Source organism: Bos mutus, chromosome 19, assembly GCF_027580195.1.
Source record: "Bos mutus isolate GX-2022 chromosome 19, NWIPB_WYAK_1.1, whole genome shotgun sequence".
In the NCBI taxonomy this organism is placed as follows: Eukaryota; Metazoa; Chordata; class Mammalia; order Artiodactyla; family Bovidae; genus Bos; species Bos mutus.
In genome coordinates this window covers 22,848,260-22,864,716 of record NC_091635.1, presented here as the reverse complement: position 1 = coordinate 22,864,716, position 16,457 = coordinate 22,848,260, and the positions used below count along the sequence as shown (strand labels likewise).

The following is a 16,457-nucleotide window of genomic DNA, read 5'->3' as shown; positions in this document are numbered from 1 at the left end:
CTGGAGCTGTTCCTTTTTCAGGGCTGGATCCAGGTGTTCCTGGGCTGGGGTGGGTGCTCATGGGGGCTAATCCGTGGACTGGATTTCTCCTTCTAACTGGATAGTCAGGTTTCTAGTCCAGTGGCTCCCAGAATGCCAGCTAGTCTGTTACCCTGTGATGGCAGCCCCTTTCCATCTGCTCTGTGAGAAGAACCGCAGCAAGGAGGTGGTTTGAGGGCAGGCTGTACGGCTGAAAGGAGATTTTTAATGTTTCGGGTGATCTGGACACAATGTGTTCTATCCCCAGGGTGGTTTGTCATGGTGGAGCCCTGATAGGGACTGAGACTCTGGAGCTGCAAGGCCTGGGTTCAGGTCTGGCATCAGCCCATGTAAACCGGGGCTGGTCACTTTTCAGCCATGAGTCTCAGCTGTTGTGGACATTAAATAATAATCTTGGAACACAGTGGTGCTTAAGTACCCGAAGTTCTTGCTGGTTGCCAAGGCCCTTTCAGAAGCAGAAGGGCCGGCCAGGCTGTGAGCCACAGACTTTTGCCTCCAGACCCAGACCCTTCCAAAGGCTACAGTTAGTGCGTGTGAACAGGCCCATGCCCTTTTTCTGTATCTCCATTTCTGCTGAGATAATGAACTTGTCAGTTGATCCCTTCTCCCCACAACACAGGATTAAGGAAGTAATTACTCTTCTCTCTTGACAGAGCTATCAAAAAGCCTGGGGCGCCCAGGGGCTGGAAAGTCCCTAAAGGCGCTGTGGCAGAGGGCTCTTGGGTCCTTACTGCCACCTGTCCCCTGCTGGGGTCTGTAGGGATTTCAGTCTTGGTGCCCATGAAGGGGCTCCCCGGTATGTGGTCCACTCTGGGCGCCAGACCTTATCAGTCCCGTCCAGCTGTTTAATCACATTGTTAAGGGAGCTGTTGTTGCCGTGGAAACTGTGTGGGTGGCAGTCGGGGAGGGCTGTGGTCTTGGCTCCCAGCCCAGCTGGTGTTCTTCAGAATGGGGATTGGGGGCTGGTGGTTTGAGAAGGGATCACCCATCCTACCCTGTGGGGTTGCAAGGAGTAGTATGGGGTCCATGACCTCCACCAACCCTGTCTTTTACACTTAGCTTTGTTTGGGTCAGAGACCCTCTCGAGTGCCTTGGTGTCAAGGAGAGAGCAGTCTGAGCTCCTGGGCATTCAGCTGCACATATGGGTTTTGGAGGGTAACTTTAACTTTTGTCCATTTATTCTTTCTTTCTTTTGTTCCACAAATGCATAGGAGTGTGGTCTCTGTGCCAGGAGCTCTTCTAGTCAGTGGGGCTGCCTAGCTGGCCCAGCAGAACTAACAAACCAGTCCTCACGGAACACATATTCCAGTGGAAGACAGAAAAATTACAAACATAACAAATAACTCAGTTATATATCCTAGATAGGGATACTATCCTAGATAATGGTGAGGGCTATGGGAAAAGAGGACAGGCTAGCAGGGGTGGGGATGCAGGAGCCGGATGGGGGTTACAGTTCCAGTTTTAATTAGAAAGGTCAGAGTGGACCTCCACAAGATCTGAGATCTGAGCACAAGCTTGCAGGTGATGAGGGCATGAAGCAGCACCACTGCCTTGAGACAAGCGCAGGCCTGACATTTGGAGACCGCACAGAGGGCGGGAGGCAGGTGAGAGAGGGGAGTGGGGAAGCTGAGGTCAGAGAGACCGGGGAGCAGATAATGTGGGTTTCAAGGGCACCCTGGGCTTTTACTCTGAGTGAAACGGGGAGCCCTTGACAGGTTTTAACCAAAGCAGTGACATGGTGTGTCACTAAGGTTTTATGAAGACTTGCCTCTAACTGCTGTGCTGAAGGAGACTGCTGGGTAAGCGGCAGGAACAGAAGCAGGGAGACAAGAGAGGGGGTGATGCCACAAATCAAGTGAGAGAGTGGGGTGGAGAGGAGCAGTTGGATCCTGGATCTATCAGGCAGATCCAGGTGAAGACGCCTTTTAATAGATAAAAAGCATTGGATATAATCCTTTCATGTAGTTCAACCTAATAATTTGAAGGTACAATAGACAGGATTTGCTGAAAAGTTGGGTGTGAGTTGTGAGAGACAGAGAAAGAACCAAGGATGACTCGGAGGATTCCAGCCTGAGAGAAGGAAAGCATTGCCCCGCATCAAGGTGGGCAGTTTGGAGGAGGGGCAGGCAGGAGTTCTGTTCTGGACATGCTGAATGCGATGGGTCCTGTCATTGTCTTAGCAGGCTGCTGTGCTGTGCCATGCTCAGTCGTGTCTGATTCTTTGCAACCCCATGGACTGTAGCCCCTCAGGCTCCTCTGTCCATGGAATTTTCCAGGCAAGAATACTAGAGTGGGTTGCCATTTCCTCCTCTGGGGGATCTGCCCGACCCAGGGATTGAACCCACATCTCTTGTGTCTCCTGCATTTGCAGGTGGATTCTTTACCCCTGAGCCATCTGGGAAGTCCTTAGGTCTTAGCAGAATGTCTGAGGTAAATAGATAGTCTGGGGACAGAGGCATGGTCTGGTATGCTATCTCCTGGAGAGGGCTCTGCCCAACGGAGCCCAGGCCGGATCTCCCTGTGGATCAAAACAGTCATCTGGTCCTCCTAAGATCTCTTGATTGTTGCCACAGTGGAAGTTTATGAAACCAAAACAAGGTCCCAGCAGCTTCTGCTCTGTCACCTGCTTCCTCCAGTATTGCGCTACTTGAGTCAAGGTGCCTTGCGGTTCATTCTCCCCCCGAAGTGAGCTGGCTGGGATGCTCTCACTACTGCCATTACTCACGCGCAGAGACAGGTTCAGAGAGGTGACGGCACTCATCCACGATTCCACAGCTCCAAAGAGGCAGCCCACACTGGGTCCTCTCCATCAGGGTCTGTTCTCATAGCCACTCCCTGCCGGCCTCAAAGAGCCCTGCCCTTGACCCATCGTAAGGGTGAGTCCTGGTTGTGCCTTTGAACTCAGGCTCCGATCCCCCTACACACGCTCTCCCTCATCAGTGAATGAATAGACCTTGACTGACAAGGTCCATCTGGGCTGCTCCTCGTACCTGACCCTGTGCTGGGAGTTGGAAGGTGTGGGGCAAGAGAGGAGAGGAGTAACAGTAAGGCCCAGTGTCTACCCTGAAGGGCTCACATCGCTGTGGAGAGAAGATATATTCACAGGTGCAGATCCAAGCAGCTCAAGGTGGGAGTGGCTTGGTGTTACAAGGCCTGGGTGTTCCTCCCAGCTCCTGACTGCCAGGTGTCCTTGGACTTGTTGCCAGAGCAAGTGGAACCTGTTTTTTCTTTTGCAAGTCAGGCCTGATACTGTTCCTTTTCTTTTCTTTTGGAATAATGACCTCTTAAGTGCATAATAAAATGCTGCTGAAACATAAAGGGCCTCGATCACTCAGGTAATAGTCATTTGCCTGAGTGCCAAGACCATACAAAACAAAGCAAAGCAAAGCAAAGCCCCTTGGAGGCTGGGGCACCCCAGAAATGCTTTCTGTAGAAGGTGTAGCTCGAGTTGGCTCCAGAGAGGTCAGTAGTTCACTCCCTCCAGGCCCAAAGACCAGGTGATAGAGTTGGGGATGGCCTTGGGCCAGCTATCGGACTGGTAACTAAGCGGATGAGATTAATGGGCTTGTGAAGGGTTAAACAGGGTGTGGCTGCCACTTGAGGGTGGAATGAATCAATACATGGTCCTTTTGTACAATGGACCACGTGTAAAAATGGGGAGGAAGAATCCTCACACTCACCATCGAGGATGACACCCCTCAAATGCAGTGCAGAGTGAAGAAGCTAGACATGAAAGATCTGGGCTGTGTGGTTTCCTTTTAGGCAGGTCCCACGTGGGCAAAATCACATGTTGTTGGAACGCAGAACAGAATTCCCCTGGGATGAGGAGTGGCTAAGAGGAAGCCCAAGAGGACCTTCCAGGCATCAGCCATGTCCTGTTTCTTAATTTAGGTTCTAGTTACAAAAGTGTGTTCAGGGTGTGAAAATTCACTGAGGTGTATACTTAAGCTGTGTGTGCTTTTCTGTAAGTATATTTATTATACTTGGATAAGAAATGTCTTAAACAGGAAAACCATGCAGGCCGGGGTGTCTGCCTCCCCCATCTTAGAAGAGCCTGCCCAGGCCTACAGTATAATCCTGCTCCGTGATCCAGCCCTCAGCCATGGGCCAAGTGCCAGTGCTCAGCAAGAGTCTGCTGGTCCTTAGCTTGCATTGCTTGAGTGACTACTGAGTACTGGGTTCTAGAATACAAGATGTATGTGGCACAGCCTCTGCTTTCCAGGGTTTGAGTGAAACTCCCCCAAAGCAGTGTGTCCGTGGACCTCACGCTCCCTAGAGGCAGGAACTGTTTGTCCCACATGTGCCTCCACCCCCCACCCCACCTCCCCAGCCTCCCTACCAAGCCCCTGGTAGGCCTTTACCACAGCATCATCGAGTGGAAGACATATTCCCCCATCCATTTCCAAAAAAATTCTTAAGTGCAAAGACAAAACGGAGGGTGGGGATCTTGTCTGGACTCAGTGGTTCCCAAGGACACAAGACTTTGTGTCAGTGCTAGAACCGGGACAGTCCTATGCAAAATGAGATGATGGGTCACCAGGGCTTTGTTTTACAAAGCTCTCTCCACATCACCTTGTTCCTTTGAGTTCACTCCCACTGAGGGAGGTAGGCGGGGTGGGGGATGGCCTCCCCTATTTTAACAGAGAGGCAGCTAAAGCCGAAAGAGGCCCCCTATCCCTTCCCTGGGAGACTTAGAGAGGAAGTGGACTCTTCAACCATGTGCATATACTGCTTTGATAAAGTAAATTAATTAAAAAAAGGGTGGAACTCTAGAATGACAGAAAGCAGACCAGTGGTTGCCTGAGAGGGATGGGCTGCAGAGGGGCGCAAAGGAGCTCGGATAATGGTGGCATATTTGCTGTCTTTATTGTGGGTAGCGGTTTTGCAGGTGTGTACAACTGTCACTCACTGGACTGTGCACTTTAGAAGGGTGCAGCTTATTGTGCTTAAATTATATGTCAATTAGAGAGAGAAAATATGAGGAAATGAGGAAACTAGCGCCCTTAGCCTCCTGGGAGAGCTCACGCTTGGGACAATGCCTGCTCGTTTGCACACTGAGCCTTTCAAGATCACATGCCTTCCAACCACTAGGGCCTGTGGAGCAGCTCTCTGGCCCAGCCCCCTTCCTGGAGCATGAGCCCATTGCTGCCCCTGAATTCTTCTCTCTTTTCCCAGGACTCCAACCTGTCCCTGCACACAGACAACCCGGACTTAACTCCCTGCTTCCAGAACTCCCTGCTGGCCTGGCTCCCCTGCATCTACCTGTGGGCTGCCCTGCCCTGCTACCTGTTCTACTTGCGGGGCCACCGCCAAGGCTACATTGTCCTCTCTCACCTCTCCAGGCTCAAGACGGTCAGAGGCTCAGGGTCTCCTGTGGGTGGGACCAGAACCTGAATGAGTCCCTCCCCCACCCTCAGTGACTGGACTGGGTTCCCCAGCCTCACCCGCCCTGTGCTCAGGGCCTGCCAGCTGGATCTACAGCCCAATGAGATAATCTCTGGGGAAGTTCAGTCAAGGTCTCCAACAATGGTCTCCCCACTCTGGAGAAGCTTCCAGCCAGTGCCCAGCCCGGCCCTTGAAGGCAGGCCTGGGCAGATCTGTTGGTTTCAGGACCAAAGGCCCCTCCCCCGGTGGGGAGTTGGGGGTGGAGGGGGGCTCTCCGTTTCTTTGAGGGTGGAGGCTCCAACCTGCGTCCTGTTCACAGGCCTTGGGCGTCCTGCTGTGGTGTGTCTCCTGGGCTGACCTCTTCTACTCCTTCCACGGCCTGGTCCATGGCTGGCCCCCTGCCCCCGTCTTCTTTGTCACCCCCTTGGTGGTGGGGGTTACCATGGTCAGTGTGGGACCAGGGGATCTGGGTGGGGGATCTCTAGTGGGTTGTGGGATGCTGATGGGGCAACCATGGGCTCCGAGGAGAAGGCTGGACACCTTAGAAGTGGGTAACCCAGAAACATCTAGCCATGGGGCGTGGGGAAGAATGGAGTCAGGTCCAGATGTGTGCTCTGGCCCAGCACCTGCTGTTCTCCCTGCACAGCTGCTGGCCACCCTGCTGATCCAGTATGAGCGGCTGCAGGGGGTTCGGTCCTCGGGTGTTCTCATCATCTTCTGGTTCCTGTGTGTGGTCTGTGGCATCATCCCCTTCCGTTCCAAGATCCTTTCAGCTTTGACACAGGTAAGGGGAAAAGAGTAACCCGCCAGGTCCACCGCTGTCTAGGGATTGGCCCCAGAGCTCAAGGCACTGTTGGCTCCCAGGCTCCTCCTCTCTGCCTCTTCTCAGCTCCCAGGACCTCCTCTGCTGTTCAGTCCCTTTTGTGTCATTCCTTACTTGTTGCATCTCTGCTGAGAAGCAGGCTGGTGAGCAGGGTGAGAGTCGGTGTAACCAGGGAAATGCAGCAAGAAGAGCCCTTTGTGGCTGCTTGTGGAATGTGGCCAGTGCCACCGATGCCGCCACCGTCAAATGCAGTGTTTGTGCAGTGAGGACGTGTGTGCAACCATGAACAATTTTGGCTTCCCTGGAATCCCATTATCTCATTCTCCCCCTTTTTCCTACCTCCCTCAGTCCCTGATCTTCCTCTTGATTTTCAGTGGCGGTGGGGGGAAGGTGATGTGGTGATAGGAGCACTGGGGATCAATCTAGTGTCTCCCTATTTCTCTATCTCAAGAGAAGTCAGTCAAATGTATTTATAAGAGCACAGGTTGGGAACAATCCAGTTACTTTGTGATCTTGGGCAAGTTCCTGAGCCATTTGAAGCCTCAATTCTTCAATTACACAAGGGGATGTAGGTGAGCAGGGCAAGTCTCCACCAAATAGCAGACCCCCTATGATCTTTTCCCTCTCTCAGAGCCCTCTGGGTGGGGGACCCTGGAACCCCCAGGGGCTGACTCTTACACAGAGGGGTCTGGTGCCCCCAAGTCCTTTGGACTACAGGCCCAGGGATCCCCAAGCTATGATGTTGCTCCCCTTTCTCCCCCAGGGCAAGATCTCAGACCCTTTCCGCTTCACGACCTTCTACATCTACTTTGCTCTGGTGCTGTCTGCCCTCATCCTCTCCTGCTTCAGAGAGAAGCCACCGTTTTTCTCCCCCAAGAATATGGACCCTGTAAGTTTTAATGGAGGTGGGTGGTAAAGGCAGTTCCACAGCCCATCGCTCAGCCCAGTCCTTCCAATTCATTCGATCTTGTCACCTCCAGAGTGTGCAAACTGGGGCTTGGAGCAGAAAGGAGGGAGGCACCCTCCTCCCTCTGCTCTGCCTTGAGAGGAAAGATCCTGATTTCCCCTGTCTCACTCCTTTACCTTCTAGAACCCCTGCCCAGAGGCTGGAGCTGGCTTCCTCTCCCGCCTATCTTTCTGGTGGTTTACAAAGTAAGTTTTCTCTTTCCTAAGCCTGGGGATCTGGGGGTGGGGATGGATAGTTGGGGAGTTAGAGAGAGGAACGGGAGCAGGCCAAGAATTCAAGAGCTTGAGGAACTGTGAACCCCGGTGAGCATGGGGCAGGCAAGGGTGGGGAAACCTGTCTGTTTGGGCTGGGGGCTGAGTACAGAAGCCAGGCCTAGTCCAGTTCTGATCCCAGGGCAGGCCCTGGGGACAGGCCCAGGGTTCTAGAGGGAGAATTAGTTCCCAGCTCTTTGGTCAGGGTTAAGCTTGCAGCTGTCATTTCCTTGGGCATCTCTCAGAGTAGCTAAAGCAGGAGAATTATGTCTGTGACCTTGGTGACAGCTCATTAACCATATTGCACTGAGGAAGCTCCCGGGCTAGGGCTCCATCCAGTGGGTCTATCATCGCTCAGGGCCCAGTCAGCATCAATTCATCACCAGGGCCCAGGAGTCAATGGGGCATCTGAGAAGGAGGGAGAAAGGGCAGAACTTGGAGTGGGAGTCAGTGACCCCCATCTTGCTCACTGTAGGAATAAAGGAGACACTCTTCTTGGCTACTGTCCCCCCAGGGACATCCTCCTGTCTGGAGACCCTTGTCCCCAGGCTCCTAAACTCTGACCCAGTGTGGTGCTGCCTGCCCTCTCCAGGTTGGCCATCCTCGGCTATAGGCGGCCCCTGGAGGAGCGAGACCTCTGGTCCCTAAACAAGGAGGACCGCTCCCAGATGGTGATGCAGAGGCTGCTGGAGGAGTGGAACAAGCAACACGATCAGGCAGCGCGGTGAGGCCCCCTCTCCCCAGTCCCCGCTCCCCTCCACCCCAGCCCCTTCACACAGCCCGGGTCTCCTGCAGGCGAGGGTGGTAGATGACATGGCTGGGGGTGGACAAAAACACAGGTGCAAGTGGTCCTGGGTGTGCAGTTTAGGCCTGCGTGGGGCCAGCTGGAGAGTGGCTGACACTTTCACAACACTTACTTTGTCCAAGGGGCTTCCCTGGTGGCTTAGACAGTAAAGAATCTGCCTGCAGTGTGGGAGACCTGGGTTCAATCCCTGGGTTGGGAAGATCCCCTGCAGAAGGGAATGACTACCCACCCCAGTATTCTTGCCTGGAGAATTCCATGGACAGAGGAGTCTGATAGCTACAGTCCATGGGATTGCAAAGAACTGGACACAACAGAGCGACTAACACTCTGTCTGAGGGGTAGTTCTAAGATTAACCCAGTCAGTCTCTGACAGCCCTACTGCACAGGCTGTAATGTCTTGTGTGACAGATGACATCACTGAAGCACTGAGGTTTGAGGATTCACCCAAGGTGCCCTAGTTGGTGGTGGCACGGGCAGAATCCACACCCACCTGTCTGGCCCCTGCAGTCACCACTGAACTGCCCTGACTGACTTGAAGGGTGGGTTCCGGAGACTTCCCTCAGGAGGGGAAAGGACCAGGGGAAGAAGGTTCAGGCCAGCGTCCCCGCGTAATCCCGCCTTTTATGTGGAGCCAACAGCTGGAGGAGATTACCATCTGATCGAGGGCCTTCCCACTGACCCAGGAGTCTGTCTCTGGCTGACTACTCAGACAAAAAATCTGAGACTCTGAGTCCTCCTTCTTCACCCACATCCCCCCCAGGACCAAACCCTTTTGCCTTCCACCCACAGTCTGGGTCCCAGCAGTCCCATGCTGGTTCTGTCTGAGCCCCTGATGGCCAACTGTCTGTGGAGGAGCCAGGGACCTGGACTCGGTCATCCGTGTCTTGGGTTCATGGCTTGGAGCCTCTAAGACCTAACGGCCTCCAGTCTGCCTGCTGCACCCCGTCTCTGTCCCTGCATGCCACCTCCACTCCCTCCCTGCTCAGCCCCCCAGTGACTAGGCCACTAGCCAGCCCTGCCCAAGTCTCCTTTCTCATAGCATTCTCCCTGGAGCCAGCAGCCCTGGAGAGGCAGATGCTGGAAATTGCTGGGTGTATAGTTCTTGGGGAGCAGTTAAGACACCCCTTCATATATCCTCTAGAACCTGAAGACAGAGTCACTTGGGGATTCTCAGCTGGAAAGTTGCATTGTCTGTTCCAATTGTGAGAGCCAAGAAAGCAGCTCCCCCTCTTACCTGCTGTTCAACAGCCCTGGTGGCCCTTGGCTTCACGGGGCCTTTGTACCCATTCCGACTCACTGTCTTTCCTCCTCGGACCAGACGCCAGGCTGCAGAGGCTTCTGGGAAGAAACTGTCCAGTGAGGGTGAGGTGCTGCTTGAGGGCCGACCCAGGGCCCCGGAGGCCTCCTTCCTGCGGGCCCTGATGGCTACCTTCAGCTCCAGCTTCCTCCTCAGCATGGGCTTCAAGCTGATCCAGGATCTGCTGTCCTTTATCAACCCGCAGCTGCTCAGGTCTGTCCACGCTCCCTCCCGCATGGCCTTTCCTGGGACAAGGGGCTGGCCTGGGGGATGAAGAGTGGGGAAAGAGCCCCAGTCCAGGAACTGGGGGGGCTATCCCCATTTTCTGTGGGACCCTTGGCAAGTGGCAGAACCTCTGCACCTCCTTTCCCCATTCACATCCAACTTACCTGGCCCAAGTACAGCTGCCAGGCACCCCGATGTATACATTAGCAAACATTCTGTCTTTAAATCCTCCCAACAGTCCTACAGAGGATTTCCCATTTTACAAATGAGGAAGCAGAAAAACAAAAAACAACAACAAAAAATGAGGAAATAAGAACTCAGAGAAATGAAGTGATTTGACCAAGGGCACACAGCTGGTGACGATGGATTTGAGTTCAGAGCTCTGAACTCCGGCTTTGGTGCTCTTTCCATTTGTTCCTGAGTAGCTTGGGCTAGAAGGAGCTCTCAAATGCGGGAATGGGAAGGAGCCCTTGCTCCATTGCTCCTCCATTCATGAATTTGTGCGTTTGCTCATTCAGTGAGTATTTTTTGAGCCTCCAGGGTCTCAGAATAGTGCCAGACCCTAGGTATACAAAGATAAATAAGATATGGTCTTAAAGTCTTGTGGGAGAAACTGGTGTGTAAATCTGTTAGAGCACAGTGTGGGCAGAGGTGTACGCAGGTGTCTGAAAAACCCCTCAGGGGCAGGAAGCCAGCCTGGGAAGGGGCAGGGTACTCTTGCCAGCCCAGGGAGGTTATCTAGTTTGGAAGGACAGGCAGCTAACTAACTAGGTGCAGAGTCACAAAGGCCTGAGACAGCATGACTCAGGAACTCCAAGTGCTTATGAATGCTAGAGGGAGGGTGGCTGGAGGGAGGGGCAGAACAACACAGGGAGAGAGGGAAAGCTAAGAAAATCCTTGAAAGGTTTGAAGCCAGGGAGGGGCATCTGGCTTGCATCTGGAAGGATCCCCTGCTGGTAGTGTGGGTGGTGTAAGGCAGTGTAGCCAGATGGAAGTGGGCCAACTAGGTCTAAGGAAAGTCCAGGTCAGGAATGAGCTGGATTCAGGAGCTACTCTGGAAATGCGTGCTTGTGTCAGGGAAAGGGAGGGGACAAAGGTGACCTGGGTTCTTGGATAGCTAGAGAAGGATGGATTTTTTTTTTTTTTTTTTTTTTGCTGAGATAGTGAACTCAGCAGGAAGAGAGACCTGGGCACGGGGCACAGTGGTGAGCTGCGTCTTTGCCATGTCAGGCCTGAGGTGCTGGTGGCCCCCAAGGGGAGATTCCCAGCTAGAGGGAAGTCAGAGAGTTTTCAGAGTCGTCATGGAAGCCCAGGGCTCCATCTCTTTGGCTTACCCCTCCCAGAGAGGGGCCTTCAAGTGAAGGCCCCAAACAGAGTCCTAGGGCCTTCTGACAGGTATGGGGGAGCAGAAGACTAACCTGGAGGGGCCAGAGTTGGGAAAAGAATCCAGATTGTGGACCAGGGCACAGAGAACACATCCAGGGGAAGCCATGGCCTCCAGTGAAGAGAGCTGACCAGGAAAATAGAGCCTAAGGAAGGCAACATGGAGTTTGTTGGTGACTTTGCCAGAAACAGAGGCTGAGACAAAGGGGAAGGGCCTGAGAGAAGGGTGTCTGCAGTGGAGATAGGACCAATGAAGGTCTAGAAACTTCCTATAAAAGTTTTTAGTTTCCTAGGGTAACAGAGTCCCACAGACTGGGTGGCTGAAAACAGAAATGTATTCTTTCATGATTCTGGAAGCATGGTCTGAAATCAAAGTGTCAGTGGGTTGGTTCCTTCTAGAGGCTGTGAGTGAGATCTGTTCAGCTTCTGGTGGTGCTGGCAGACTAGACTTCCTTGGCTTGAGACTCATCGCCCCAATCTCTGCCTCCATCTTTGCATGGCATCTTCCTGTATGTGTCTCTGTGTGTGTGTGTGTGTGTGTGTCTGCATTTGTGTCTCTGTGTGCAAATCTCTCTCTCTTTTCTCTTATAAAGATGCCAGTCACTGGATTCAGGGCCACCCTATTCCAGTACAACCTTATCTTACCTTGACTACATCTGTAAAGACTCTGTTTCCAAATAAGGTCACATTCATAGGTACCAGGGGTTAGGACTTGAGCATGTCTTTTGGGGAGTCACACCCAACCCACAGCAGAAGAGGCCTGGCCATGACTGTGGAGGAAGCTCCATGGGGCCAAGGGGAGGTTTGTCCTTACATGGAAGAGACTTGATCATGTTAGTCGGCCAAGGCACAGAGCTGCCAATGGAGAGGAGGTTCCTGAAGATGAGGCGAAAGGGGGCCAATGATGAAGCATGCTTCTGAAGAGGTGGGTGGGATCTGGGGCTTAGGGGGCAAAATCCAGCGTGGAAAGTCAGAAGGACGCCTCCTGTCCTGAGGCAGATGGAAGAGGGTGAATGTTTGCAGGGAAGTTTGTAGTTGGCAGGGAGTTCTCAATGGAAACAAGTAAGTGGGCCACTGCTGAGAGAGGTGGGGAGTGAGGACAGATCAGAAGGTAAGAGGTGAAGAGGACTGTGGGAGAGGAATTAGATTAGGGTCCTGGAGAAGATCACTGGGCAGCTCTGGGGGCTGCTGATATTGAAGAGGATGGATTTCAGTGGCGAGAGTCTGTGTAGTCATGCACTGGAGTTCAGAGCCCTCAGCAGTCCAAGAAAAGGTGAAGGAAAGTCTGATCAACAGACATGTGGCATTACTTCCTGCCACATGGTCCAAGGAGGCAAAACAGGCAGGCCGGTGAGGTTGGTGGCCAGAGCGTAACAAAGAGGTGGGTGGAGGGAGGCCATGGTAGATGGGAGAGGAGGTGGAGGCAGAAAGGAGTAAGGAGACAGAGTCTTGCACCAGCTCTGGGCTGATTCCCGTGGTCTGGGTTGGGGCTGTGGAGGGCCAGCAGCCTCCAAATGAGAGGCTCGAGAGAGTGGAGGCTGAGGGGCAGGAAGAGAGCAGCAGTAGGGGGAACAGCCTAGGGGAGAGTCCCCACCCTTATTGTTCTCTCCTCCGTTTGCAGCATCCTGATCAGATTTATTTCAAACCCCACGGCCCCCACCTGGTGGGGCTTCCTGGTGGCCGGGCTGATGTTCGTGTGCTCCGTGATGCAGACCCTGATCTTACACCAGTATTTCCACTGCATCTTTGTGATGGGGTTGAGGTTTCGCACGGGTATCATAGGTGTCATCTATAGGAAGGTCAGCTGGAGCAGGAAATGAGGGGCTGGGGAGGCCAGCCCTGGGGAACTTCGAAGAGACTCGCACGACCAGTCCATCAGCCAACTGTCCACCTGCAGGCTCTGGTCATCACCAATTCAGTCAAACGTGAGTCCACTGTAGGCGAAATTGTCAACCTCATGTCAGTGGACGCGCAGCGCTTCATGGATGTTGTCCCCTTCATCAACCTGCTGTGGTCAGCACCCCTGCAGATCATCCTGGCAGTGTACTTCCTCTGGCAGGTGACTCTTGACCCCTGATCTCTGCCTCCTTCCTCTGACTTCTCCTTCCTTCAGATGGGACAAGAGAGAGTTATTCTGGGTCAGCAGAGGGGTGGGGGACAGAACTGTGAGGATGCTGGTGTCTGCAATCAAGTCTTTCCAGCCTATGAGATTGTCCCTCTCACAGAACCTAGGGGAGGGAAGAGGGACTCGGAGACAAGGTGGGTGTGACTCTGGTTGTCATTGCCTATCTATCTGTATTTCCTCTCTGTGTGTCTGGACACCCTTCAATGGCTGCCTGTTTGTCCCTATCTGTTGTCATTATCTGATGGCTGGCTGTTTCTGCAAATGTTTTTGCAATTTTGGCTTTATCTGTATGTCTGCTTTTCACTGTCCATCTGTTTGGCTGACCACTAACTTTTGCTTCAGGCCCATCCCCGCATTTCAGGTCAATAGGCTTCTGTCTGTTGGGCTCTGTCTATACACTCTGCATATGTGTCGGTGTGTCTAATCTACCCATCGTGCGTCCTCAGAACCTGGGTCCCTCCGTCCTGGCTGGAGTTGCTCTCATGGTCTTGCTAATCCCGCTCAACGGCGCTGTGGCTGTGAAGATGCGTGCCCTCCAGGTGGGTGCTAACAGACCGAGCTGCTCCTGCCTGGAGCCCTGGCCAGGTGCCTGGAGCCCTGGCCAGGTGCCTGGTGGAGTGCAGTCACTAACCTTGGCCTCATCCACTACCTTGCTTACTGAGTACAGATGGCTGTAAGCCACTTTCACAAACCTTAGCTTGCTCTAGCCTTACAACCCTGAGAGGGTTTTAGAAACATTCTCATTTTGCAACTGAGGAACCCAGGCCCAGAGAGATTACAGCAATCCAGAATCAGACAGAACTTGCCTCTTCTGGTCTAACGAGAGTTTCTCCACCACATTGCACTTAGTGTAAATAGCCAGTCATTCAGTCCTTTATTTGCAAACATTCATTGAAGTCTTCCCTAGCTTCCCACTGTACACAGAATAAATGACAAATTTCCACTACCAGCCACTAGGCCCCTGCTCACCTTTCAAGCCCTCACCTCCTGGAATATGGCTAAATTTCAGCCAGTCTGGCCTCTCTTTTCTCCAGATCACTAAGCTCTGCGTGCCTCTGGGCTGCCATACATAGTGTTCCCTGAAATGTGCTTCAGCCTTCCTTGCTTGTCCAGTTCCTTTCGTTCCTTCACTCCTAGCATACACTTTCCCAGTTCCCACCCCAATTATTCTCTCCCAGAATCCTGTTACTCCCACTGGAGTGCATAATGATTTAGTGTAAGCATTTATTCAGGCCATTGTTTGCTTCCTAGCTACTTCTCCTATCAGACTGTCAGCTTTATGATGGCGAGGGCCCTCAGTTGTTTGTCATCATCTGCCCTACGTCTAGCACATGGCCTGGCACAGAGTAGGCACTCAATAAGTTGGGGCTGAATGAATAAATTAGTGTGACCTGCTACACCTTGGGCTGGGGACTGGGGAACACAGAGAAATAAGGGATCTGTTCCCTCAGGCTCACATGGATTTGAGGCAGCATACATGTTCAGGGTGCCCTATGAGAACGTGCCTTAGAGACCCAGGGAAGGGGCCTGGGATGGTCAGCGATGGGGCACTGAGGCTGGAGCTGGATGTTGTCCAGCAGAGAGGAAGGGAGCTTGGCTTGGGCATTCCAGGCTGGGGTACAATCCAGGCTGGCAGGGAGGAGTGGTGAGCAATCTAGCTGCTGTGTGTGTGAGTGCAGAGATGTGTACCCTTGTTGATAGAGGTCTGGGGAGGGGCTCAGGTATGCACTTGGCACACTTTCCATAGGTAGAGCAAATGAAGTTCAAGGACTCACGCATCAAGTTGATGAGCGAGATCCTGGGCGGCATCAAGGTGCTGAAGCTGTATGCCTGGGAGCCCAGCTTCTTGAAGCAGGTGGAGGGCATCCGGCAGGATGAGCTCCGGCTGATGCGCAAGGTTGCCTGCCTCCACGCCATATCCACCTTCATCTGGGTCTGCACCCCCTTCCTGGTGAGGCGCCCACACCTGGGCTGGTGTCCCATCTCCTGCTCGGCCAGCCCGGGCCTCTGAACCCAGCAGACTCCACCCTGACACCCATCCCCACCACTGCCCAGGTGACCCTGACCACCCTCGGAGTATACGTATCCGTGGACAAGAACAACGTGCTGGATGCTGAAAAGGCCTTTGTGTCCGTGTCCCTTTTCAACATCTTAAAAATTCCCCTCAACATGCTGCCCCAGTTAATCAGCAACCTGGCCCAGGTAAGCCTGGGTAGGGCTGGGGTTCTAGTGGAGTTTGGGCAGGTTGATGGGGCTATTTAGGGTCAGGGGATAATCAGGGAGAGTTATTGGAATCAGGGGAGGGCCGTTTGGCATTATGAAGAATTGTTCCAAGATGAATGAGGTCAGTGGACTCGTGGGCCATTTGGAGTCAGAGTTAGGTAGGGTTTCTGGAAACCCAAGTTCTGGAGACAGCCTCCTCTTACCAACATGGACCCTATCTTTGGCAGTGGGAGCCAGCCAAGACTCAGGCATGAGAAGGGACCCAGCACCAGCATCTGGGCCCTCAGGGGGCCCAGCCTCACCCAGGAAGTTGGGGGCCAGCAAGGGTAAGAGGAGATGGGTGTAAGAAAGGCATAGCTTCCAGGGCTGACTCACACCCTCTGCCTGCAGACCAGTGTGTCTTTGAAACGGATCCAGCATTTCCTGAGCCAAGATGAACTTGACCCTCAGTGTGTGGAAAGAAAGACCATCACCCCAGGTCCAGACAGCCTCTACCTGGGCTTCCCTTAACCCAGCCACTTCTCCAGAAAATTCTGTCTCAAGCTTTTAACTTTTCTCTTGTGGCCTCCTTTTCTTCATCCTCCTTTCCCATCTGCCCTCATTCTGCCCTCTCCCTCTTCTGGTTCTTTACTCTCCTCTGTTACCCCTCCCCAGGCCCCCCCATCACCTTCCTTCTCTAGGGCGCTTCTTACTCCTCCCTGGGACTTCCTGCCAGCTCCCCCTCACCACCTGCAAGCTTCCCTGTGCTCCCTGTTGGCTCCTTTCCCCAGGGCTCTTCCACCCAGGGATCCTCTCCCCCTTGCCCCGGGCCCCCTGACCCTGTGCACCTCTGTCTTCCCAGGCTACGCTGTCATCATACACAATGGCACCTTTACGTGGGCCCAGGACCTGCCACCCGCCCTGCACAGGTACCAGCCTCTCCTTCCCTTCTCAG

General features: G+C 53.4%; 1 protein-coding gene across 4 annotated transcripts in view; it reads left to right on the top strand.

The window, feature by feature from the left end:
* ABCC3 (ATP binding cassette subfamily C member 3) overlaps positions 1–16,457 on the top strand; it is a 48,237-nt gene that overhangs the window by 4,768 nt on the left and 27,012 nt on the right. For 3 of the 4 annotated variants that reach the window (XR_011467972.1, XM_005890279.3, XM_070389681.1), the window contains exons 2-15: positions 5,215–5,391; positions 5,744–5,869; positions 6,071–6,208; positions 7,011–7,136; positions 7,338–7,399; positions 8,058–8,189; positions 9,589–9,780; positions 12,797–12,974; positions 13,073–13,234; positions 13,747–13,839; positions 15,048–15,251; positions 15,356–15,502; positions 15,914–16,001; positions 16,365–16,431. Coding sequence is in view for 3 of the 4 variants with exons in the window: in XM_005890279.3 (XP_005890341.2) it covers positions 5,215–5,391; positions 5,744–5,869; positions 6,071–6,208; positions 7,011–7,136; positions 7,338–7,399; positions 8,058–8,189; positions 9,589–9,780; positions 12,797–12,974; positions 13,073–13,234; positions 13,747–13,839; positions 15,048–15,251; positions 15,356–15,502; positions 15,914–16,001; positions 16,365–16,431 (1,892 nt within the window). In the remaining variant the exon portion in view is untranslated. The remainder of the gene's footprint in view (positions 1–5,214; positions 5,392–5,743; positions 5,870–6,070; positions 6,209–7,010; positions 7,137–7,337; positions 7,400–8,057; positions 8,190–9,588; positions 9,781–12,796; positions 12,975–13,072; positions 13,235–13,746; positions 13,840–15,047; positions 15,252–15,355; positions 15,503–15,913; positions 16,002–16,364; positions 16,432–16,457) is intronic. The other variant, XM_070389680.1, reaches the window with a different exon arrangement.